Source organism: Equus quagga, chromosome 17 (assembly GCF_021613505.1).
Source record: "Equus quagga isolate Etosha38 chromosome 17, UCLA_HA_Equagga_1.0, whole genome shotgun sequence".
NCBI lineage: Eukaryota > Metazoa > Chordata > Mammalia > Perissodactyla > Equidae > Equus > Equus quagga.
The window spans coordinates 12,576,652-12,601,554 of NC_060283.1; the positions used below are offsets into that span (position 1 = coordinate 12,576,652).

General features: G+C 38.5%; 2 protein-coding genes across 2 annotated transcripts; both read right to left on the minus strand.

The window, feature by feature from the left end:
* Nucleotides 1-5,348: 5,348 nt before the first annotated feature.
* LOC124229433 (olfactory receptor 4D11) lies at nt 5,349-6,284 on the minus strand. Its single transcript, XM_046644645.1, has one exon. The coding sequence runs from the start codon at nt 6,282-6,284 to the stop codon at nt 5,349-5,351; it is 936 nt and encodes a 311-aa protein (XP_046500601.1).
* A 6,737-nt stretch (nt 6,285-13,021) lies between these two features.
* On the minus strand, nt 13,022-13,957 carry LOC124229435 (olfactory receptor 4D10-like). Its single transcript, XM_046644646.1, has one exon. It carries the CDS (start codon nt 13,955-13,957, stop codon nt 13,022-13,024), a length of 936 nt encoding a protein of 311 aa, XP_046500602.1.
* Between the last annotated feature and the right edge of the window lie 10,946 nt (nt 13,958-24,903).

The window sequence follows — 24,903 nt, forward strand, 5'->3', positions numbered from 1 at the left end:
TAAACTCCATCCAGGAGGTGTGCTGAACAGTATCATATCCCACACTTGCATTTTGGATACACATGTGTGGATCCTCTGGAACAGTCAGGCAATTTGGATTTTACCACCTTCCTAGTTGGTGTGGCCTTGGGCAAATCACTCCATAATTGTACCAAACTCATGAGAAATACATGGGAGTTTCACAGGGAATGGCTTAGAGTCAATTCTCAGCCTGCACCGCTATAATTTATCTACCACACGAAAATAATGAGACCTACCTCATACACAAGGTGCTTCTAAGGAATAGATGAGATTGTATGTCTGTTTAGGAAACTGAAAGCAGCTGAGGAATCTGATTTTGCCAGTCTCATCAGCTCCAGGTGAGTGCTTCTTTCCTTATACATGCCAGGTTCATCTGTGGGGTTGTCTGGGACTGGTTCATCTTGCTATTGATTGTGTCGTTCAAAGCCCTCTTCTCAACACTTGAGGTAAGTGACAAATACTCTCTCTCCTCTAGGGACTTTTTTCTTTTTCACTTATGAATTTGAGCTAAGACGCGTTCAAAAAATCAGAGTATTGTATCATACACCTCCTTAGAAACATAAATAAATTTGTGTATGCAGTTTAGATATAGTTATTTATATTACAATCCTTTATGGAAAGAAAATAGATTATAATCCTCATTTACAAATCCAATCATCTTGATATCAGGCCCCAGGGGGGTCCATGCTACTTTCAAGGTCTCAACATTATGGAAATGTTGGCAAAATAATGGAGGTCTGCTTTGCTGAAGTTTGTTTTTAGAAAACTTTTGTGGAGTGATTCTTGTACTGACTGCTTCATTTTATCTCTCCAAAACCTATAATATCCATGTGAAATTGATATTATTGTCTTGATTTTATAGATGAGAAACTGAGACACAGAAAGATTAAGTAACTTGCTCAAGGTCTCCCAGCTGGTAAAGCCAGGTCTTAATCCTAGATTTGTCTCATTCCAAAGACTTATGCTCTTAACTACTGCAACTATAGTTCTTCCCAGTGTTGATCAGCCCTTCCCAGAAAATGGTACAAAGAAAAAGGCTCAGAAAAATCTTTTTCAAAACAAGTTAGTCTGTGGGTGTAAGGAGCCTGCAGGTGGTGAGTGAGAGCTGTGACTGAGACTGCCTTAGTATGAGATGATGTCAGAAGTGACTCTGAAAAAAAAAAAGCAGAGTTTGAAGAAAGCAAATTTTATAGTCATTGTGGGTACCTCAACCAACTGCCTGGATCAGCTTCATAGTGCTTCAGTGGCAGGGGAAATGAGTTCTGAGTAGCATCTCCTCAAACATGAACTCTCAAAAGCAATGGATCTGGTCTGTTCCTATGGATGCTGTCTTTTTGTAAAGAGTGGGAAGGATACTTTGAAAGTATAGGATTATGCACATTGTAGTGAAACTCATGCATATAAGAGGAGGAAGGGGGCAAATGGATAGAGAAATATAATTTTATGTGTTGCAAGGTCAAAATAAGGATCACAGGATTTCTTAAAAATCACACCAAAGGGGACCATCCTTTGGAAAGAAGCTTATCAAGCATCTCGTAAGAACCTGCAAACTGAATGTTATCCCTATACTCCAGCTTCCCACTGAGGAAATGCTGCTCCTTTTTCTCTTTCCTAACATTGAAAAGCCTCTACTCTTGAATGAATCTCTAAAAATTTTAGGAACATTATTCATATTCAGTTGCACATGAGGACACAGATAAGCTAGCCATTCAAAGACCTCGCTTAAAGCCCCAAACTTCTACTTCCAGACAAGAAGCAAAGCTGGCTAGGAAGCATATAATGAATTTAGGAAGGCTTTTAGAGTGCTGTTTTTCAAGGCAATCACCCTCCTGAGAGCTGGGGATATGAATACCTTCTCAATTGCCTTCAAATAATTTTCAACCTCAACATCATGCCAAGTAGAATACATCCCATCCCCTTGAGTCAACTGACCTTCTAATATTTTTCAAGCCACACCTCCCAATTTCCTAGTCATGAAAAACTAACCTTTTTCTTTTCTTCATTAAGAGTTTTGGTTTCAAAAGGAACATTCCACACAATGGCAGCATTTTTGACAAATAAGCCCTAACAGCTTATCAGTTTTAGAAGTTCACACACACCAACACTAACTGACATCAGTCTTCAAGTGGGAAATTGATCCTCTTATAATGCTCCAACTGCATCTTATAAGATGTAGGTTCTGGGGAAATTCATTGTTTAATGGAAAGCCTAGCTCAAGGCTAGTGATTTTTTTTTATCTTCTTCCTTCATATGGGAAATGGCAACCTCAGGGAATCATATCATTCAACAATTCCACTTTGCCTTACCATGACTCAACTACGTCTATTAGTCTGTCAGCCACAAGCCTATTAAAGTAATCAGTAAAGGGAATATAGTTGCATATGGATGTGGAAACTGAGTGACCAATTCAATGGAGTTCCTGTGGGAGTCATTAAAATGTCATCAAGCCCTCCTCCTCTCTCTCCCTCATCTCCATGTTCCATCTCACATGTACATGCAGAGGCACCAGTGCACTTTCAGTACACATATGTTTCTCTAGACAGTGCATCATCCCTCTTGGTTCAAGAAGAAAGCATTTTAAACTACACCAGGGGCTGTGCTGTCTTCCTTCTAACCAAAATTGCTTTGCTTTAATTGACTGAGATGTAAAGCTTAATTAAAAGAGTAGTAATGGAAAAATCAAATCTTTGTGGCTACTGTCAGGGCAGCTGTCAGAGATTGATTGATGTGGATTTATATGTCCAATTTCATTGAATGCACTGTGTTCATTGATACTACACAATTATATTAATCTACATCTCTAAGACCCACAGCTCCCTTAGAATCTAGGAAGGTAGCCTAGTGACAGCTGTTGATATTCATCAGGTTAATTACTTCAGAATTATTTTATGTTATTGTGTTCACAGGTACCCAGAGATGTTGATCATTGAAATATTTGATTCAGGGAGCAATGTAAGAAAGGGTATTTTGAAAGCTATGTGTGTGTCCAGAGCAGCCAGTCGACTTTTGCATGGGTCTTAGCAGCAGAGCTTAAAAATAATAAAGGCTGATTTAGTTGGAAAAAATGCAGCCCACCTTTAGATTTTACACCATCCAGATCAATGATAGATGTTTTTGTAATCAGATGTAATTCTTTCCCCTTCCCCTGGATTATTGAATCAGATTGTGTTGTGTGTTTAAACGTGGCTTGAGGAAGTCTCAGGGACAGTGATGTGGCAAGGGTTCTTTGGTTCTTGGTCTCTTGGGGTTATGCTTCTGAGATACAGTTAGTGATTCAGACCCCATAGATCTTTGGTGCCATCCAATTCTGACATAGTGATAAAAATCTGATTTGAGTAAGTCACGAGACATAGGAAGGAGAGAAAAGGACACGTTGGCATGAAATAGACTATAAAGTAGTTTGTAGTATGCATTTTTCATAGGCAATTTCATATAGGAAAGCTTAGAGACTCGCGACCAGTGCTGCCTGAGCAAAGGAAGCAGGACCTTGTGAACGGTGACTCGACAAATGTGAATTATTCTTAGAATTTTCATTTTAGGGGAAGCAGGTTAATATTGTAAAAATTTAGTATTGATAGACCAGGTGACAAGCAATTGCAATGAATTGAACCAGTTTGGCAATGAATGCTTATGGTGCCATTCCAGATCCAAAGTGGGACATAAGTAAAGTTTGTCCTCAATGCTCAATATCCTTTGGCTAACTCTACTTGGGCCCTTCTCTGTCCTGGGTGCTCTGACATCTTGTTCTGATCCCTTATCTCTACTCTAGAAGCCAAGGGTTTATATTTGACCCATTACCTTCTTTTAATATGAAACTCTCCTATGCTTTATCTCAACAGTTTCTGGATGACTCTTTAAGTTGTAACAATAATAAGCAAAGCTATTGTCATATTTTAATGACAAAAAGCTGGAAATTTTAAGATGAAAGATGCTTTGAATTCAACGTACATTCCCATGTTTTCTACCCCATCAGTTTTTTCCCAATAATGAGGAGTATGGGTCCTGTAGGAGAAGAGTGTAACAGGTCGATGGGGATTAGGGTTAGGGTTGGGTCAGAATGTGCGTAATGCACAGCCATTTGGATGATATTAATAATGACATTAGCCTTTCACTGAGCATATACTACCTGCCAGGCATTATATATTTCACATATACCATCTCATTTTAACCCTGACAACAACTCCATGACATGTAAATAAGTACCTTTTTATAGGTGACCTATGACTTCTGAAGACATAAAATAACCTGCTCAAGATTAGGCAACTGGGGGATGGCAGAGATAGGATTTGGACCCAAGGCTATATGACTCTGAGGTTAGAGCATTCAGCTATAATGGTTTACTTTTACCATGATTTCCCAGACAAAAACACTAGCCTATACTTCTTCTTCACAAACACCAATAGATTGAAAAACAGACTGTTTAGGGTTTTATCTTCTTTAATCCTTCCTTTCTCTCTTGGGCAGTGAGAAGTGGGAAGAGTGTAAATTCTCAATGGAGAAGCCAATCTGAGATTGGCCCTGGTAAGGCTGGACTAGAAGATCAGTTTTGGAATAATGAGAATGGCTTGCTCTTTGTGTAGGATCTCTGAGGTTCTGCCTTTGTCTAAACCTACCACAAGAATGTGAATCTGGTACATGTAGTTCTGCATGAGATAAATCCCTGTAGGCCATTATTGGAAATCTTTCAAGCCTTCTTCATTCCTGATAGGAATCCAGGAGGACAACCATTGTGTGCCTTTGAGGTTCTCAAGAGGTCACAAGCCCATGTAGAGTTCAACTAAGCAGAAAAAATGTCTTAATCTGTGATGGGCCATATGTCCCCATATATGTGTGCTTCAGATGCACTGATCATGAAATCTTTCTAGAACAGGATCACAGTTTGGCATAGACAGGTCCAGTAATGTAATAAATTACATCCACATAGTTTAAGAGCAATCAATCGGGTATCTGAAGACTTATCTCTGTAATTAAGTGGATGTGGGATCTTGAGCAAATCACTCTAACTCTAGGCTTCTGTTTACCTACCTCTTGAAAAGGAGATGGATTCAATCATTCTCTTCACTTGCCATATAGTTGTCCTGATTGACACATTGTTACTTTGATCTTTGAATGGAAATACATCAATCAGCTCAATCCTATAACACTAGTTCCTTCATGCTTACCAGAAGCTTGGGTTACCAGCAACCTATTAACTTTACTAAGAAAATAAATTGTTACCTAGTAAATGTATATTAGTTTATTGACAACATATTTGAGTATGTAAATAGAACTTGTGGGAAAAATAATGTATTTAGTCCTTGGTGATGAAGAGGTTGGAAACTCTTACTCTATTCCACCACAGAAGGTATGAGTCTTCTCTTCAGTCTCTTCATGGTGGACTTCATTTCTTGGTTCCTCAGAGTGTAGATCAAGGGGTTCAGCAGAGGGGAGATGACAGTGAAGGTGACAGAGATGGCTTTATCTGTGGGGAGGGCAGTGAAGGGCTGGGCGTAGACATAGATGCAGGGCACAAAGTGCAGGATCACCACCGTGATGTGTGAGGTGCAGGTGGAGATGGCTTTCCTCCTGCCCTCCCCTGCCTGAGACCTCAGCATCATTAGGATGACTGTGTAGGACACAAGCAGGAAGATAAACCACAGGGTACTCACTAAGCCATTGTTGGAAATCATCAGGAGCTCAAGTGCAAAGGTGTCTGTACAGGCGAGTTTGAGGATCTGGGGGACATCGCAGAAGAAAGTGTCAAGAACATTGGGTCCACAGAAAGGGAGGGGCAGCAATAGGGAAATTTGCACGATGGAGTGGACAAAGCCCCCCACCCAGGAAGCCAAAATGAGGGCAGTGCATCGCCCCCTACTCATGATGGTGACATAATGCAGGGGCTTGGAGATGGCTATGTAGCGATCAAATGCCATCACAGAGAGAGAGAAAATATCCGCTCCACCAAGCAGGTGGAAGAAAAATATTTCCATCATGCAGGTAGTATAGGATATGGTCTTTATCTTTGACAGAAGGTCTACCAGGACCTTTGGAGCAGTGATGGAGGAGAAGCAGATGTCAAGGATGGCTAGATTGCGGAGCAGGAAGTACATGGGGGTGTGAAGGCGAGACTCACAGGTCACAGTGACCATGATGAGCAGGTTTCCCAGAAGAGTTGTCATGTACACAAAACACAGGAAAAGAAATAAGACCAAACTGAGATCTTGGGACTGAGTAAGTCCTAGAAATATAAATTCTTTCACCCTGGTGCCATTTCCCAACTCCATTGAATCATATTTCTTCTTCTTCGTATTGCTTGGAAAAAATTAAAAGTGTTATTTCAGAAAGTGTTTACTTTCCCTTAATAGATTCATGTTTACAGGGCTGGCCCCGTGGCCGAGTGGTTAGGTTCGCGCGCTCCGCTGCAGGCGGCCCAGTGTTTCGTCGGTTCGAATCCTGGGCGCGGACATGGCACTGCTCGTCAGACCACGCTGAGGCAGCGTCCCACATGCCACAACTAGAGGAACCCACAACGAAGAATACACAACTATGTACCGGGGGGCTTTGGGGAGAAAAAGGAAAAAATAAAATCTTTAAAAAAAAAAAGTTAAAAAAAAAAATAGATTCATGTTTACAGAGTCAGGTATTAGGTCAGAAAACTAGTGAGGTGTTATCAGTACATGAAGAGCCTTTCCAAGGTTATTGCTAACATGTCCTACATGACATCTCATTACACAAGCATGCATTTAGTTATTGTTTTCTTCTGTAATTTATAAGTATTTCAGAAAACGCATAAAAATAGTGATCTCAGAATATAAGTTCCAAGTATCCAAGATAAACAAGTGAATGTTAAATATTCAGAAATGGAGTATTTTGGCACAAGGGATACAAAAATGGATGCAGTTTGGTGTGTGGATAAGACAATGCCTATTAGGTACGACTGGGGTCCTTTGAGGATCCGCACGAGTATGGGTTTTTTCCAGACTGGGTGCTCCGTTTAAATACTTTAAGAACTCCTATCTGCAACATGGTTGTCCTTCAACTGAATTTCACAGAAGCACGCCTCCTTTTTTTGAATCACAAGTTTAATGCTGTGAAGAATTAGAAAATTTTAAAGCTGTAAAATTCTTCTCTATTGTTCTTATCTTCCTTAAATGGATTTCTTTGTTTCTGTCTTTACTTTAAACTACTTTAGGTACCAAAAGCCCTGGAGTTGAATAACTCCTCAGCTATGAAATAAAAGTGGTAACGCAGAGCTTCTCTTATGTTCACTGGTCAAATTTATTTCCTAAATGCTATTTTTTCATTGCGCTGTCATTGACATAAAATAGAATCATATGTTTGAAGCGTACACCTTGATAAATTTTGACTTAAGCGTATACCCACGAAATCATCACTGTGTTGAAGATAGTTAATATATTTATCAACGCAAAAATGTCTTTGTGGCCATTTATAATATGTCCCTTCTGCCCTTCCTTCTTCAGGTAACCATTGATCTGTGTTCTGTCGCTATCTATTAGTTTGTGTTTTCTAGAACTTTCTATAAATGGAATCCTACAATGTGTACTCTCTTTTTGTTTGGTTTCTTTCACTTACAAAATACATCCATGTTTTTGCATGCGCCAATATTTTTTTCCTTTTTATAGTATGCATGTGCCACATTTTGTTTTTCAGTTTGCTTGTTGATGAATCTTTGGATTGTTTCTAGTTTTTGGCTATTACACATAAAGCTGTTACGAATGTTCGTGTATAGGTCTTTGTGTGGACATATGTTCCCATTTCTCTTAGGTACGTACCTAAGAATGGGATGATTGTAACTCTTAAAATTCAATAGGAAAACAAACCACCTAATTAAAAAACAGGGGGCAAATGCTTTGAACAGGCACTTCAACAAGAAGATATAGGGATGGCCGATAAGCACATGAAAACATGCTCAACATCATTCATCACTGGGGGAATGTAAATGAAAGCCATAGTGAGATAACAGTACACATCTACTAAAATGGCTAAAATAAAGAAGATGGATATATGAAGAGTTGACAAAAATGTAGAGGAATTGTAACTCTGGTGGGAATGTACAATGATGCAACCACTTTTGAAAACAGTTTATCAGTTTCCTAAAATGTTAAGTGTGTGCTTACAATATAATCATTTTGCTTTTGAATTCCTTTCTTATTTTTTGTGAATCCTTGAAAGGGACTTAATTTCTTTCTTTACAGTTTATCTCTTTTTTATTACCATAATCAGAAAGAAAAGAAAGATGAAAGTCACTTCTTTCACTTTTGGGGTGGGTTTTCCAGTTCAAATGAAGAAATTTATTTTCACCTAGCTCACTTTCTGTTCAAGTTGTCTTTCTTCTGTATGTAATTTTGTTTAAAGTCTACTTAATATGGGAGACTAAACAAGCCACCAAGAGTAATCAGAGCATGCAGGCAGATACCTGGCAGCCTCTGGCATCACACAGCCTGTTCAAATCCCAGCTGGGTACTTACTGGTTACGGTATAAGAGAAGTTACTTTTACCCCTTTGGCCTCAGCTTCCGCATCAGTATTTGGAAACAATAGCATCTTCCTTGTGTGATTTTTGTGAGGATTAAATGAATTAATCTATGCAAAAGCATCAATACTTAGAGCATTGCCTAAGCAATAAGTGTGCTTATGTGTGTGTTACCTTAAAGTAGAACTCCAGGTTAGTAACTGTCACAGGCACACAGCTCCTTTAAATGTACTGACAATCTTTTAGAGGAGCTGTACATTTTCTAGAATATGTTTTCTAAAACAGCTTCAACAAAACATACTTTTTTGGGGGAAAATAGGGGGTATTTTTCTTTTACTGTCAATGAGAGTGGCCCAGAGGGTGGTTTCAGTGTATGGTAGCAAGGAAAGTGCTTGCTTGGTTTGGTTTCTTATCTGACATCATCTTAGCAGACCAGAGAAATCTGGTGCAGGTCTCTGCAGTGAGAGTTATCTGTGCTCAAGTCCTGGCTTTGTCACTGTGTCATTTGGGTAAGTGAGAGACCTCATGGAGTCTCCACTTCATCTGTGGAATGGGGATTATAGTAATATCCACCTCACAGGGAAGTTATGGGGATTAGGTGAATTAACATATGCAGAGTCTCAGCACACATGGCTGCTTATCTGTTGTGATTTGTATTATGCTGGGTAACCTTAACCCAGGAGGCTTATCAGGAAATAGAGTGTGTTGAACTAATTAGTAGCTGAGCTATCAATTCTGACTAAAGTGGGGAAATGATCACCAGAAAACACCAACTCATTCTAGTTACTACAGATATTGAGGAGGTCCTACCTAGTTATGAAAACACTCCACAGGGACCTCCACGTAAACCATAGACAATGGTCTCCACAGAAGGGTAGAAGGTACAGTACCTCATACTCCAAGTCAGGCCTGTTTGTCAGAAAGGAATAGGTCCATGTTCACAAACTACCTTTCGTAATTCAGACAACATCCTCCACCTTCTGCTCCATTTTTCTGCTATTTTTACTCCATTTCATTATTTAACAAATATTGATAAAAAATTGGCAGAGGTCTAGGTTATTTGAGAGAAATGAATATAATCCCAAACCAGTGGAGAAACAACTGAAATATAATAGTGATACGGGTGTGATGGGGACCATCATAAGACAGATGAGCTGTGTGTGAGAAAAGGGTGATTTCTCACCAAGAGGCTCAGAGGAAGCTGCATGGAGGAGGTGACATTTATGTTTGGGGCACATGGGAGTGGAGAGAACGGGAGACCTGGCTTTAGGGGACCACTTGAATATATAACAGTTGCTGATGAGTGGGAGGTTTGGCTGGAAAGAAAAGGATGCAAATATGTAGGCATGGAAAGAAAATCATTGTTGTAAAATTTTAGTTCTTGATAAATCTAAGGACAGGCATGTAGGTGTTCATTGTCCTATTCTTTCAACTTTTTTTGAAATATTTTTTTTTCTTTCTAGTTTTAAATTTAGCATTTCAGTTTGAGGAGATCCATCTACATGAAATAAGCATGAGAAAAATCTCTTGTTTGTGCAATTCAAGGGATCCCAGGAAAAAAGAGTTTCCTCCTCCCTACTTCCAAACTGAACTCATTTCTATGACTCTCCTTTCACAATATCTTCTTTGTTCATATTTCTTAGCTGCGCTGTCTGCCACTGATAGTTCACCCTGGAATGCAGCATCTTGGGTATACATTGCATTATTTTTAGTCAAAGTGTATTTATTAATCTTAACGATTCCATCTAGATTTCAGTTTTTCTCACTCCTCTTCTCTTGCTTATTCATTGACGCTCAGACACCATAGTCATTCACACTCATGTAGAGTTATGTTTCTTACCTAAAATTTCCAATCTCCTTCTCCAACATCTTAAACAATGTTCACACGAACCTTGGGAATCATTTGGCTTCAGAAAATTCTGTTAAATACCCCTCTGAAAGCCTGTGATTTCAGTGGCTTTCTTTATGTGGAAAAGGGCAGACTCAGGGAATAATATTTCATTGGCTCTTCCACACTGATTCACAGTGTTCCATCATATGTACCAATTTGTCAATCTCAGAACTAGTGTGAGAATTATCAGAGGGCATATAATTGGATGTGGTTGTGGAAAAATTCTACTGATGGCGAGGTGGTTTCAGTGGGAGTAATCAAGATGTGACTCAGGCACATGTCCTTAGGAACACACTTTTTGTGTAGGATCTAAAAGTTTTTAGCAGTGACAAAGATTCTCCCCTTGACCAAACTCTACTCAGGCTCCCCTGAACTTCTCAACTAGGCCTCCACTTTGGGACCTCCATGCTTGTCTCTGCATTGTCAAATTTTAACAAGAATTCTGCTAATTCAGTTTAGCCAAAATCCCCCACCCTCCATGTTGATCACCATCAGTGTGTAATCAGGTTCCTCACCATCCACCATGCCCCAAGTGATATTTGATCACCCTGGCCTGCCTTCAGCAAGAATCCTGTTAGGTCACTTTACCCAGAATTCCACCTTACCTCTGATGTTTCCCCTAGTAGTTTTTCTGTTGGGACATAAATGCCTATTCTTAGGGATTCTGCACAACTTCCTTAGGCAGTTTCACCCATGTAGGGTAATTCCTGAAGTGTGACACACAAGTATTGGAAGGAGCCATTGGACCTGAAAGGATTATGTAGATGAGAGTGAAGGAGATCTCAATGGGCGGATGAAGAAAGTGTGTGATGGAGTTCTCACAGGACATACACATCACCAGGAAATCCACACTGGATCCACCAGCAACTCCTACTTGCTCGACTTTCAGAGTTCTTCACCATTCTCACCACCTCCACTGTTACTACCCTAAGTTGTGTCTTCATTATTTCTTTCCTGGGACTTTTGCAGTAGCTTCTTAATTGGTCTCCCTGTTTTTGTCCTTGCCCCACCTCAGTCTATTCATAACAGTAAGCACTGCATTTCTGCTAAAACATTCATCACTATTCTGCTCTTCAAAATGCATCGCATCTTATTTAGGTGAAAGTCAAAATCCTCACAATGTCTAAAAGGTCCTAAGGACCTGATCCCGTGGCCTCATTATCTCTCTGACTACAATTATTACCTGTCTCCTCCTTGCTTCCTCTCATCTTCTTATGAAGGCCTGGGCACATCCCCACCTGAGGACCTTTGCATGTCTGATTTTTGAACTGACATTTGTACTGTGACATGAACATTTGTCTAATTTCAAAAATTTTAAGATCTAGGATCTACCTGCAGAAATGAAGGGCAAAAAAGAAAAACTCCCAAATGCTGTAAATAGCAGAACAAGAAAACAAATAAAAACCAAGTTCATGTATTGAATAATGTTTTTCCGTTCATGCCAACCTTTTTGAATGTATATGCATAGTCTGAAGCAGCTTCATAGGTTTCTGTCATTTTTAGGGAGTCATGTTAACAGAGAATAATAACAAATCCATTGTTTTCTTACTCCTATTCTCCAATGATTTGAGAAACAGAAAGGAGTGAGAGGTGATATTCATTCACTGAGTTCTTTAACTCAACCATTTTTTGGACAGTTTTCTACGTTCTACTTGCTGTGCCAGGTGCTGGGGATACAATAAATAAATCATAGCCCTACTGGGGGAATAGGAGGAAGGAGGACAGGGAATTGGAAACAAGGTCCTGAGTGTGGTGCTTGAGCTGAGCCCCGGTCGCTGAGGCAATGTCATGGAAGTGTGGTCAGTAGGTGTGGGGTTCAGAGGAAGGTCAGGGTAAGGACCTACATGAGGTCATAGAACCCATAGTTACTGGGGTCCACATTCTAACTCAAGCTGTGCTGGCTTCAAAGCACGTGCACTCAACCACTGGAGTGTGGGCTTCAGACGGAAAAATCTTCAGGTAGTAGTTATTTAATTTACTCATATCAGAAAGTCAGAGGAGGAACTTAATTTGAGTGTGCTTACTTCATTAAAATGTGATTACTTCATGAAAGACCTTAGCAATCCAATGCCCAAGCTGCATTATGTTTCTCAGCTCCCTTCCTGGTAATAGTGGGAATGTCTGAGTATATATATATTTGCTTTTTCTTATTGTTAATTTTATTTAGACAATTGGAGATTTCCATGTTGTTGTAAGTAATAACCAAGAGAGGTCCCACCTTAATCCATTTTCCCCCAATGATCATTTCACAATCTATATGTATATCAAAACATCAAGTTGTACATCTGAAATAAACAACATTTGTATTTCTCAATTATATGCAATAGAGCTGAACGAAACCCCCACAACAATTCCAATGTGATAAAATTTCTGAGTGCATACATATTCTCTTTTCTTTATTTCTTCCAAGGCTTTATTGCATAAGCATTATGCAACTCTTCAGCTAACAGTTTGATTTCTCTGCTTCCTTTTGCAACATGAAACGTATCTTTTTACATTATTATTGCATGCCAAACAGAATCTTTGAAAGTCATGTGCATCTTAGTAGAAATATCAAAATTATTCAGAAATCCTTTAGTCAATGAGGTTTATTTGATGGACATTTTCAAAGGTGGTGAGAAGGAGTGAGCGACCAGTCTATATCCTCTCAGAAGGTACACATCTTCTTCTCAGTTTCCTGATGGCTGACTTCATCTCCTGGTTCCTCAGAGTGTAGATCAAGGGGTTCAGCAGAGGGGAGATGACAGTGAAGGTGATGGAGATGGCCTTATCTGTGGGGAGGGCATTGAAGGGCCGGGCATAGACATAGATGCAGGGCACAAAGTGCAAGGTCACCACAGTGATGTGTGAGGTGCAGGTGGAGATGGCCTTCCTCCTGCCCTCCCCTGCCTGAGACCTCAGCGTCATTAGGATGACTGTGTAGGACACAAGCAGGAAGATAAACCACAGTGTGGTGAGCAGCCCACTGTTGGAAATCATCAGCAGCTCAAGCACAAAAATGTCAGTATGGGCGAGTTTGAGGACCTGGGGGACATCACAGTAGAAAGTATCAAGAACATTGGGTCCACAGAAGGGGAGGGGCAGCAACAGGGAAATCTGCACGATGGAGTGGACAAAGCCCCCCAGCCAGCAGGCTACAATGAGGGCAGTGCATCGCCCTCTGCTCATGATGGTCACGTAGTGCAGGGGCTTGGAGATGGCCACATAGCGATCAAATGCCATCACCGACAAAGAACATACATCCACCCCTCCAACAAGGTGGAAGAAAAACATCTGAGTGAAGCAGCCATTGAAGGAGATGGTCTTTCTCTGTGACAGAAGGTCCACCAGAACCTTGGGAGCTGTGATGGAGGAAAAGCAGATGTCGGCAATAGACAAATTACGGAGCAAAAAATACATGGGGGTGTGAAGGCAAGATTCACAGGTCACCGTGACCATGATGAGGAGATTTCCCAGCAGAGTTGTCACATACACCCAAAGTAGGAAAAGAAATAAGACCCAGTTCAGTTCTTGATTCTGGGTTAGGTCAAGGAAAATAAATTCTTTGACCCTGGTGCAGTTTTTCAGCTCCATTGAATCACCTTCTTTCTCTCACTTTGTTTTCAAGCTACTCCATATGAAAATGTTTGGCTATTTAATTTGTTTTCATTCTAAGCACTAAGAACGCAATTCAGATTGTTCCTCCTGTGGTTCCAGTGTTTACAATTTGTTGACTTGTCCCAATTTTTGAGATTGCCTTCAGTTTCACGATCATACCAAATTATCACACGCAAAGTTATTCAATAATTCTTTCCCTATAAATCTACTTTTGAAAATAATATCATTTATGTTCAGTAGTTAAAATTCCATAGCATATTTTATTTTATTAATTTATTATAGTTTTTAAATTTTATCATTATTTTTTATTCCACACAAATTTATTGAATGTCTGGAATTGTGTGAAGCACTATATACAAAGATAAGGAAGACATGGCTCCAGCCATTGAGGACTTATTGTTCACAAAGTCAATATTCATATTAGCAAATATTCTGGTGACTTCAAGAGGTCTTGCTTTTTTGAATAAAAGGATGTCATTCAGTTTCTTATTGCAATGTTTCTCTGGCATGAGTCATTTTACTTGCTGTTGGCTGTTTTACATTGAATTTCTTAAAATTGCAGATTGTTCCACGTAGGTAGCTCATTATTGTGATTTCTTTATACTAATCAGATTGTTTGATTAACAATTATTTTAAGATAATTAAAATTTATGACTGGGAAACACATTGAAACAATATGTAAATCCTAATCTCAAAGAATATCTTTACTTTCTTTTATTGAGATAAAAACACTTAAACATGAGACCTACCTTCTTAACAAGATTTTAAGTGCATGAAACTGTATAGCTGCAATATTGTACAGCAATTCTCTACAGCTTATTCACCTTGGATAATATGATGTGATCCTTGCTTGAGTGTCAGGGAGAGAATAAAGATAGTGACCTACTTTCTAGAGGTGGTTCATACTATATCAACCACACTCTCCTCTGTGTCTTTCCATTTGTGGATCTAAGCTAAGAGAGTGGAGGGATCCCACAGCAGTGAGAGATGATGGTATCATTAGAATAATGCCTTTGTTTTTTGGTGCGGATGATTGACCCTGAGCTAACATCTGTTGCCAAGTGGAGCACACGAACTTAACCACTGTGCAACAAGGCTGGTCTCAATAACGCCTACTTTTAATAAGCTATTATCGATCATTCTCAGGAAATTTTACAATTATTATTTGTTCCACTTTGTTCTTAGAAAGTGAACGCTTCTTGCAATTTTAAATGTATTTGGATAAGTTGGACCACATTCTCAAAGTGTTTGCAGGCTAACACAAGTGGATGATTTGTATAAATTGATGGACATATTGCAAGATAAACTGTGAAACGTGTCACGAGAGAAGTAGAGGTAGATTTGGGTGGGATAGGAGATATCACGATTTCCAGCAGTAAAAACGGGTACTATTTTTTTTGAGGATTTAGTATGAGTGAAGACTCAAGAAAAGTTGACTTATTCAATTTCCCCACCATACTTTAGTAAGTATTAATGTTATAGTTGTGTTCTTATGGCATATATAATGAATCTATATTTTGTTGAAAGGAAGGAAGTGATGGAAGTAGGAAGGAATAAACTATTTTTACTCCCTTCAATCTTATATGTATAGGATCTAATTTTGTATAACAGGGATATTTGATAGAGTCTGTCTGAAGATAAAAATTTGGCTGAAAGGGGCTTTGGAAACCCAATTTACATTGACTTTGTTCTGAGGTGGACTCACCAACAAGCGGCTCAAAGGATCACAGCAAATGAATGATGCCTTCTCTCACACTGCATGGACCACATTTCTGAATCCCTCCTCACACATCACCCCTCTTCCAATAGTTAACACCCACCTTTGTTGTTCCTGTCACTGAGAAGATCATTTTGGCTTTGAAGAATTTAATATACCTGGAAAATATCAAAGTCAAACTATTTGTACATAATCAATCATGACAACTCAATTTCACTATCCATAACCTTTATATTAGCTAAAAGCTTAATGTCTTTACCTCACACCTTTGACCAAAACTCCAACTACAAATAGTAAGTTATTAGATACAGAGCAGAACAGAACACTGGTGACTTTAATTCTTGAAAGTGTTGTTTGTGAAAGCAGAGCCTCTTGGAAGACTAAATATCTTAGTGTCTTTACTCCCCTTTCAGGAGAGAAAGGGCAGATTCAAAGAAATCACAGTAAAAATCCCTCAGTTTGAGGCTTAATATAAGACTTACAAAGGGAGTGTTATTGGACGAGAAAGTGGAGGTTGGTGCCTGATTCTGCTGTTGGTGATGAGGTTTCAGTGGGAGTTATTAAGAAGCTACTGAAACATGTTCATGTGTAAACACACATACACACACACAGATGGACACATTTTGGTTGGTGTCCAAATTATTTAGAGGCAGTAGAGGAAATCTATCTGTTTATCCTTTGCTCAATTAGAACTATTTTAAAATGTGCCAAATACTGTGCCCAAGAGACTACAAGGGTCCAATTTTCATTGCTTGTAAAGCTCAGAGGACACTATATAGAAATGAGTTTCAATTTGACTGTCAAAAACCTAGAAGAGAACTGGACCTAAAATCCTTTGCTCCTAGTCTAGTTTCTAATTATAAACAGAATTGTTATAGTCTCATGATGTTGCTACAAGTCTCCACATGTAGAGAAACATGACTTAGATGATATTTCAGGAATGCAATTTTTCCTGTTTTCCAATACTCTATTCATATGGAATCTCTCAATGTGGATTACTGCTAGATAAGTTATGTTATTATAACTGTCTACAATATTACAATAGTTACTCATTATTAACTCAGATTATTGAATGGTTCTGTCTTATGTAGAATGCGCTTCCACTGTTTCCAGAATGCTGATCGGTTTGGGTTTACTTGATTTTCCATTTTGTTTTAGTACGTTAAACTAGTCTACACAGATTAAAAACCACATGAGACAGGTTGTATGTTTGAGATGGGTAATTGTTTTTTCCCTCCTCTTTACTTAGATATTATTGACGTGTATCATTGTGGGAGTTTAAGATATACAATGGTTGATTTGATACATTTATATGTTGCAAAATGATTATCATCATAGTGTTAGCTTACTCCTCATCACCTCACATAATTACTACTTTTTTGTGTATGGTGAGATCATTTAAGATATACTCTCAGCAACTTTCAAGTATTATTAACGATCATCACCATCTGTACATTAGAGCTCCGAACGTATTCATCTTATACTTGGGAGTTTGTACACTTTCACCAACATCTCTTCATTTCACCCACCCCCCAGTACCTGGTAACCACCATTCTACTCTCTGTTTCTGTGAGTTTAGAGTTTTAGTCTACACAGATTTATGAAATAATACAGTATTTGTCTTTCTCTGACTTTCTTCACTTAGCATAACGCCCTCGACGTCCATCTAGTTGTCACAAATGGCAGGATTTTCTTCTTTTTCATGACTGATAATATCCCATGGTATGTATACACCACGTCTTTATCCATTTATCCATCGATGGATGCTTAGACTGTTTCCATATCTTGGATATTGTGAATAATGTTGCAATGAACATCAGAGTGCCAATACCTCTTTAAGATCCTGATTTCATTTCCTTTGGATAAATAGCCAGAGATGGGATTGCTGGCTCATGTGATAGTTTTAATTTTAATGTTTTGAGGAAACTCTATAGTGTTTTCCATAGTGGCTGTACCAATTCACTTTCCCACCAACAGGGCACAAGGTTTTTCCTTTTCTCCACATCTTCACCAACACTTGTTATTCTTGTCTTTTTGATGATAGCCCTTCTTACAGGTGTTAAGTGATATCTTACAGTGGTTTTGATTTGCATTTCTCTGCTGGTTAGTGATGTTGAGCACCTTTTCATATAACTGTTGGCCATTTATATGTCTTGTTTGGAACAATATCTATTCAGGTCCTGTGCCCATTTTTATATCAAATGGTTTGTGTTTTTGCTATTGAGTTCTTCACATATTTTTGATATTAACCTCTCATCCCATATGTGATTTGCAAATATTTTCTCCTATTCTGTAGGTTGTCTTTTCATTTGTTTACTTTTGCTGTACAGAAGCTTTTTAGTTTGAGGTAGTCCCATTTATTAATTTTTACTTTTGTTGCTTGTGCTTTTGGTGTAATATCCGAAAAATTATTGCCAAGGCCAATGTCAAGGAAACTTTCCACTATTTTTTCTTCTAGGAGTCTTATAATTTCAGGTTTTATACTTAAATCTTTAATCCATTCCAAGTTAATGTTTGTGAGTGGTGTAAGATAGGAGTTTGATTTCTTTATTATGCATGTTGTTATCCAGTTTTACCTAACATTTACTGAAGACAGTATCCTTTCCCCATTGTATATTCTTGGCTTCTTTGTTGATACTTAATTGACTGTGTATGCATGGGTATATTTCTGAGCTCTTGATTCTGTTCCATTGGTCTGTACGTCTGTTTTTATGCCAGTACTATACTGTTTTGATTATTATATCTTTGTAGCATGTAGTGTGAAATCATAAGTGTGATGCCTCCAGCTTTGTTCTTCTTTCACAGGATTGCTTTGGCTATTAGTTGTCTTGTGATACTACACAAATTTTAGGATTCTTTTTCCCTTTCTGTGAAAAATGCTATTGGAATTTTGATATGGATTGCATTGAACCTGTAGATCTCTTTGGGTATCACGGACATTTTAAAATAATTCTTCTAACCCATGAGCATGGAATATATTTCCATTTGTTTGTTTCTTCTTCAGTTTCTTTCATCAATGTCTTATGGTTTTCAGTGAACAGATCTTTCATTTTGTTACTTATGTTGGTTGTGTTTCTTACCCTTTGATGCAATTGTAAATGCAATTGTTTTCTTTTTTTTTAATTGTTTTTAAACATGGTATTTCTATATATTTTATTTACATTTTATTTTTAATTTTTTTATTGTGGTAACATTGGTTTATAACTATATACATTTCAGGTGTACATCATTATATATTTTGATTTCTGTGTAGATTACAACATGTTCACCGTGCAATGACTAATTACAATTCATCACCACATGCATGTGCCTAATTGTCCTTTTCACCCCCCTCCCTCCCCGCCTTCCTCTCTGCTAACCACCAATCCAATCTCTCTTTCTATGTGTTTGTTTTTCATTGTTTTTATCTTCTACATATGAGTGAGATCATACAGTATCTGACTTTCTCCCTCTGACTTATTTCACTTAGCATAATACCCTCAAGATCCATCCATGTTGTCAAAGATGGCTGGATTGAATTGTTTCTTATGGCTGAGTAGTATTCCATTGTGTATATATACCACATCCTCTTTAGCTGTTCATCCTTTTTGGGGCACCTAGATTGCTTCCAAGTCTTGGCTATTGTAAATAGTGCTGCAATGAATATAGGGGTGCATGAATATCTACGCATTCGTGTTTTCATATTCTTTGGATAAATACCCAGCAGTAGAGTGGCTGGATCATATGGTAGATCTATTTTTATTTTTTGAGGAATCTCTGTACTGTTTTCCATAGTGGCTGCACCAGTTTGCGCTCCCACTAGCCATGTATGAGAGTTCCCTTCTCTCCACATCCTCTCCAACACTTATTGTTTCCTGTCTTGTTAATTATAGCCATTCTGATGGGAGTGAGGTGATATCTCATGCTCGTTTTGATTTGCGTTTCCCTGGTAGTTAATGACATTGAACATCTTTTCATGTTCCTGTTCGCCATCTGTATATCTTCTTTGGAGAAATCTCTGTTCAGATCTTTTGCCCGTGTTTTAATTGTGTTGTTAAATTTTTGGTGTTGAGATGTATGAGTTCTTTATATGTTTTGGATATTAACCCCTTAATAGATACAGGGTATGCAAATATCTTCTCCCAGTTGTTAGGCTATCTTTTCGTTTTGTTGATGGTTTCCTTTGCTGTGCAGAATCTTTTCAATTTGACATAGTCCCAATTGTTTATTTTTTCTATTGTTTCCTTTGCCTGTTCAGACATAGTACTTGAAAATATGCTGCTAAGACTGATGTCTAAGAGTGTACTGCCTAGGTTTTCTTCTGGAATTTTAATAGTTTCAGGTCTTTAATCCATTTTGAGTCCACTTTTATGAATGGTGTAAGATAGTGGTCTACTTTCATTCTTTTGTATGTGTATTTAATTATGACATATTTTCTGAGCACCTCCATGTTCTAGACCCTGTGGTTCTAGAGATCCTAAAAGCAAAGAATTCCATTTTCCCTCTTGTCTCATTCCCAATGTCATTTCTGAAACCTTATCTCACTATAGGTCTATGGATAGTCTCACTTGGATATATGGCACACCTCCCACTTAAAATGTCTAAAATAGATGTGAGCATTGTTATCAAGAATTAAATACTTTCCGTTTGTAGCTGGCACTATCATTCTCCTTGTCACAAGGGCTCAGTTTATCTGAATTATCTATGACACTCTCCCTTACCTCCTCTTCCTTTCTTGTTGGTCTTTTGTAACCCTTCTTGAACAAATAACTTTTAGGTTTCTTTCATGATTTCCAATGATTTTTCATAGTTTATTTATTTATTTACTTATTTTCAGATGTACATCATAATATATTTCAAATTCTGTATAGATTACATCATGTTCACCACCCTAAAACTAATTATAGTCCATCCCTTCACATGTGAGTCTAGTCACCTCTTTTGCCCTCCCCCTCCCCCCTTCCCCTATGGTAACCACCAATCCAGTCTCCAATGCTATGTGTTTGTTTGTCATTGTTTTTATCTTCTACTTATGACTGAGATCATATGGAATTTGACTTTCTCCCTCTGACTTATTTCATTCAGCATAATACCCTAAAGGTTCATCCGTGTTGTCACAAATGGCTGGATTTCATCATTTCTTATGGCTGAGTGGTAGTCCATAGTGTATAAATACCACATCTTCTTTATCCATTCGTCCCTTGATGGGCACCTAGGTTGCTTCCAAGTCCTGACTATGGTGTATAATGCTGCAATGAACATAGGGATGCAGGTATCTTTATGCCTTTGTGTTATCAAGTTCTTTGGATAAATACCCAGCAGTAGGATAGCTGGATCATATGGTAGATCTATCCTTAATTTTCTGAGGAAACTCCGTTCCACTTCCCATAGTGGTTGCACCAGTTTGCACTCCCACCAGCAGAGATTTCTCCAAAGAAGATATGCAGATGGCCAACAGGCATATGAAAAGATGTTCAACATCATTAGCTATCAGGGAAATGCAAATCAAAACTACAATGAGGTATCACCTCACTCCAGTCAGAATGGCTATAATTAACAAGACAGGAAACAACAAATGCTGGAGAGAATGTGCAGAGAAGGAAACCCTTATTTTTCATAGTTTTTTTCTAGAAACTTGCAGTCCCTGCCCTGATATTAACAAAGGTGTGCAATTCCTTCCTCTTGTGTGTAGGCTGGACTAGTGACTTGCTTCTGGAAGAGAATATATAAAAAGTGACAGGATGCCACTTCCAATAGTCTTCTTTCCTGCTAACACATTCTCTTCTGCTTTGATTGTTCCCTCTGAGGAAGGAAGCCGCCATGTTGGAGAGACCCACAAGACCAGAACCTGAGGAAGGTCTCCAGCCAACAGCCAGTAAGGAACTGAACCCTCAGGCCAATAGCTTTTGATTCTGACCACCAACCATGTGAGTGAGCTTGGAAGTAGATCCTTCCTCAGTTAACCTTCATATGACACTGCAGCTCCCAGCTGACACCTTGACATAGCCTTGTGAGTGACCCTGAAGGAGAAGACTTAGCTAAATCTTACCTCATTCCCCACCACACAAACTGCAACTTAAGAAATGTGTGTTGTTATAAGCCACTACATTTTGCATTGATATGTTATGCAGCAATAGATTACTAATACAGTACTAAATTAATAGTTTGCTTTATTGAATAAGAGTAATGTTGACAACATTACCTTTCAGACTTGAAAGAACAGTCACACAACAACAATAACAACAACAAAACTCTGAAGATCCCTCCAGCCTATAGTTTTGTGACTGGAACTTCATGATGCTTAGAAATAGTTTCTGTTTTGCTGACTATCCTAGAGTCTGAGAAATAAAGTTTCAATAACCTGAACATTCTTTGAATTTCTCGAACAAGTCCATAACAGCAGGATTGCTCCTAAACCAGCCAGTTTGTCTGTATAGATACATTTATTTGCTTATGAAAAACATTGTGCAAGTTTAAAGCCAACCTCTCTTATATAGAAAAAAATCACAGATGGTAGGAGCAAATATGTGCAACCTTTGTACGATAAGCTAGAATCAGTGTAATATCTAATATTTCTCTAAGAAAATGTCTCCACCAGGAGAAAAATATAGATTAATCCAAATAATTAATTGGTGTCATGTTGAAAGAGAAGTAAATTTAATGGTGTTGTCCTGAATTCCATGCTTTTCATCACTGTGTGCGATCAGATTGTTTTGCCTGTGTAAACAGTCCAAGGCAGCTTCCTGGGCAGCATTTGCTGGGTTTCTGTCATTTGTAGGTCCTATACTTGGGAACATAACTCTGATTGTATAAATCATTGGTTGCTTAAAATTCCACCTAGTCACAAAGGTTTTGCTTGAGGTGAAGTCAACAGAGAGATAAGAAAAAGGCATCAATGTGAAAAGTAGGGAGGATTTGAAGAACAGTGATGCCAGAGGAAACATGTAGCCAGGCAGTAAATAGTCATTTGGTCTGCAGATGGATACAGCTGAAGACAAATGTATGTCTTTATTTAATTTTATGCTTGAGGAAGTATGTCTAATATTAGAAAATAGTTCAGAAAATGTTTCAATGATGGGCATAAAGTAGAACACATGAAGGAGCAATCAACAAAGAAGATGACACTCATCTCTACAGGAGCTTCTGCATGATTAAATATTGGTTTATAACTAGCTTATAGAAAGTATGAGGATAAGTGAAGCTTGTCTTCTTGATGAGTCTTCTTTGGACACTCTCCTCCAGTGTTCTATATTTTGGATCCTGACCTTCTAGCCTATTATCATCCTATTTCCCAGGCTTACCTTGATCACCTTTTCCTTCCTTTCAATTAAGTTTCCTTTCCTCATATCTCCTTCTTTTCAGTTTGGTTCTCTGTGAATTCCAAGGTTCCAGTAGTACTTCCAGCAAACATTTCTAGGTGTTAAGAGAATCCTTTTAGAGACAAAATCTTAGTCTTTGTCATGTAATCCAATTGTTATTTCTTAGTAATGAGTCACATATGTGGAAGAGATCGCTGGAGTTCATCATTATTCATGTTCTCCTCTTTTTACTGGGAACAGAGTAGGATTACATTCTCCAGGCTCCCTTGCAGTCATATGACTACGAGCTGTCCTGCGGAATGTGGTTCAAAAGTGATACATGTTACTTTCAGAATGCCCTATAACTACCCTCCCCCTTCTCCCCATAATTCTTAGTCCTCTTTCCTTTTCTCCATTTTCTGGATGAATGGAGAGGTTTCTGAGGATTTAGAGAGAGCCGGAGTCCAGGATGGAAGAAAAAGATCCTGTTGCTCCTAATTATTGCATGCAATAGCTCTTTCTGAAGACCAGCATTAGTTGGTGACATGAGCAGTAAATAAACTTTTACTGTGGTTAACAACTTCAATTTGGACATTTTTGTCACAGCATTGATGTGTCTGATTAATACATGAGTGCCAGCATCTATGGCTTCAGCTTTATCATGATGGGAGACATTGTACAGTAAAGTCAACAGATTGCCACAAAATACCAGCTGGATTATTAGATAAACCTTCTCCTAGCACCATTCTCATTCCTTTTATTTCACAGAGACTAGAAAATTCTGATTTGTTGATTAAATCTTCATGCTTTTATTGCCCTTACTTTTCCTTTTAATGAGGTATAAAGAAGTTTCGAGGTCTTTATGTGAGAGACTATGAGAACCATGAAGAAGAAATGTTAATTGTGTGATGTGATGGAGGTGGTAACTCATGCTATGGTGGTAATCATATTTTCATATATGTTTATCAAATCAGCATGTTGTACACCTTAAACTTACACAATGTTACATGTCAATTATATCTCAACAAAGCTGGAAAAAAAAAAACCCAAAATCAAAAAGCAGAAACAATGAGAAATTTGGGCCTGTCCAGTCTGTGATTGGGATAATTCTGCTACATAATTGGGAGTCAGTTGCTTCCCAAGAGAGTGCCTAGCACCTGTCTTTGGTTAAGGCTTTCTCCAGTCCAGGTGAGCTGTCACAGCCTCTACTCATCAGTCTTATTTCTTTATGAATATTCCCACTTACAGCATTACCTCCTTCTGCCCCAGAGGAAACCATGGCCTTGGAATGATTTGGGGATCCTCTCTCCAATAGAAATCAAGGATTTGCATTGCTCAGGAGACCACAGAAGGAGTTCTTTCCAAACTTTTCTTTGAATGGTATTGACTTCATGAGTGTACTACCTCGTGACTACAATGAACTGACTGTCGCATAATGTGGCACACACTTATACCATTCTCTCCCTCTGCACATAGTGATTTCTTTGCTTGGATTGTCCCTCTCTGCCTTTATCCCCTTACTCTCAAATGTCTTCTGAAGTTCTTAAGTAAAGTGCCTACAATATTTCCACAGCACTTGGTTCATATCTTCATTAAAGCCTCTTGGAGTATGCATGTAGGTCAGTGACTATCTTTAATCTTCCTGCAGCAGTCTGAATCCTACCACTGTCAGGCATATAATATGTGTTCTGTCAATATTTGTGGGATGAATAATTGAAAGTGGGTAGTGGAAGACATGAATGGGTTTCACCTTAAATAGCATCACCGATAGGTCCCCAGCACATACTATAGGATCAGCCTCTTTTAAGACGCCATGGTAACCATAGATGCCCATTTGTTTTTCACATTAAGTTGATCTCTTGCCATTTTGAGAAAGTGATATTTAAAATCTATCTTTAAATTTGAGTGTTGTCTCATCCTTATAGAAT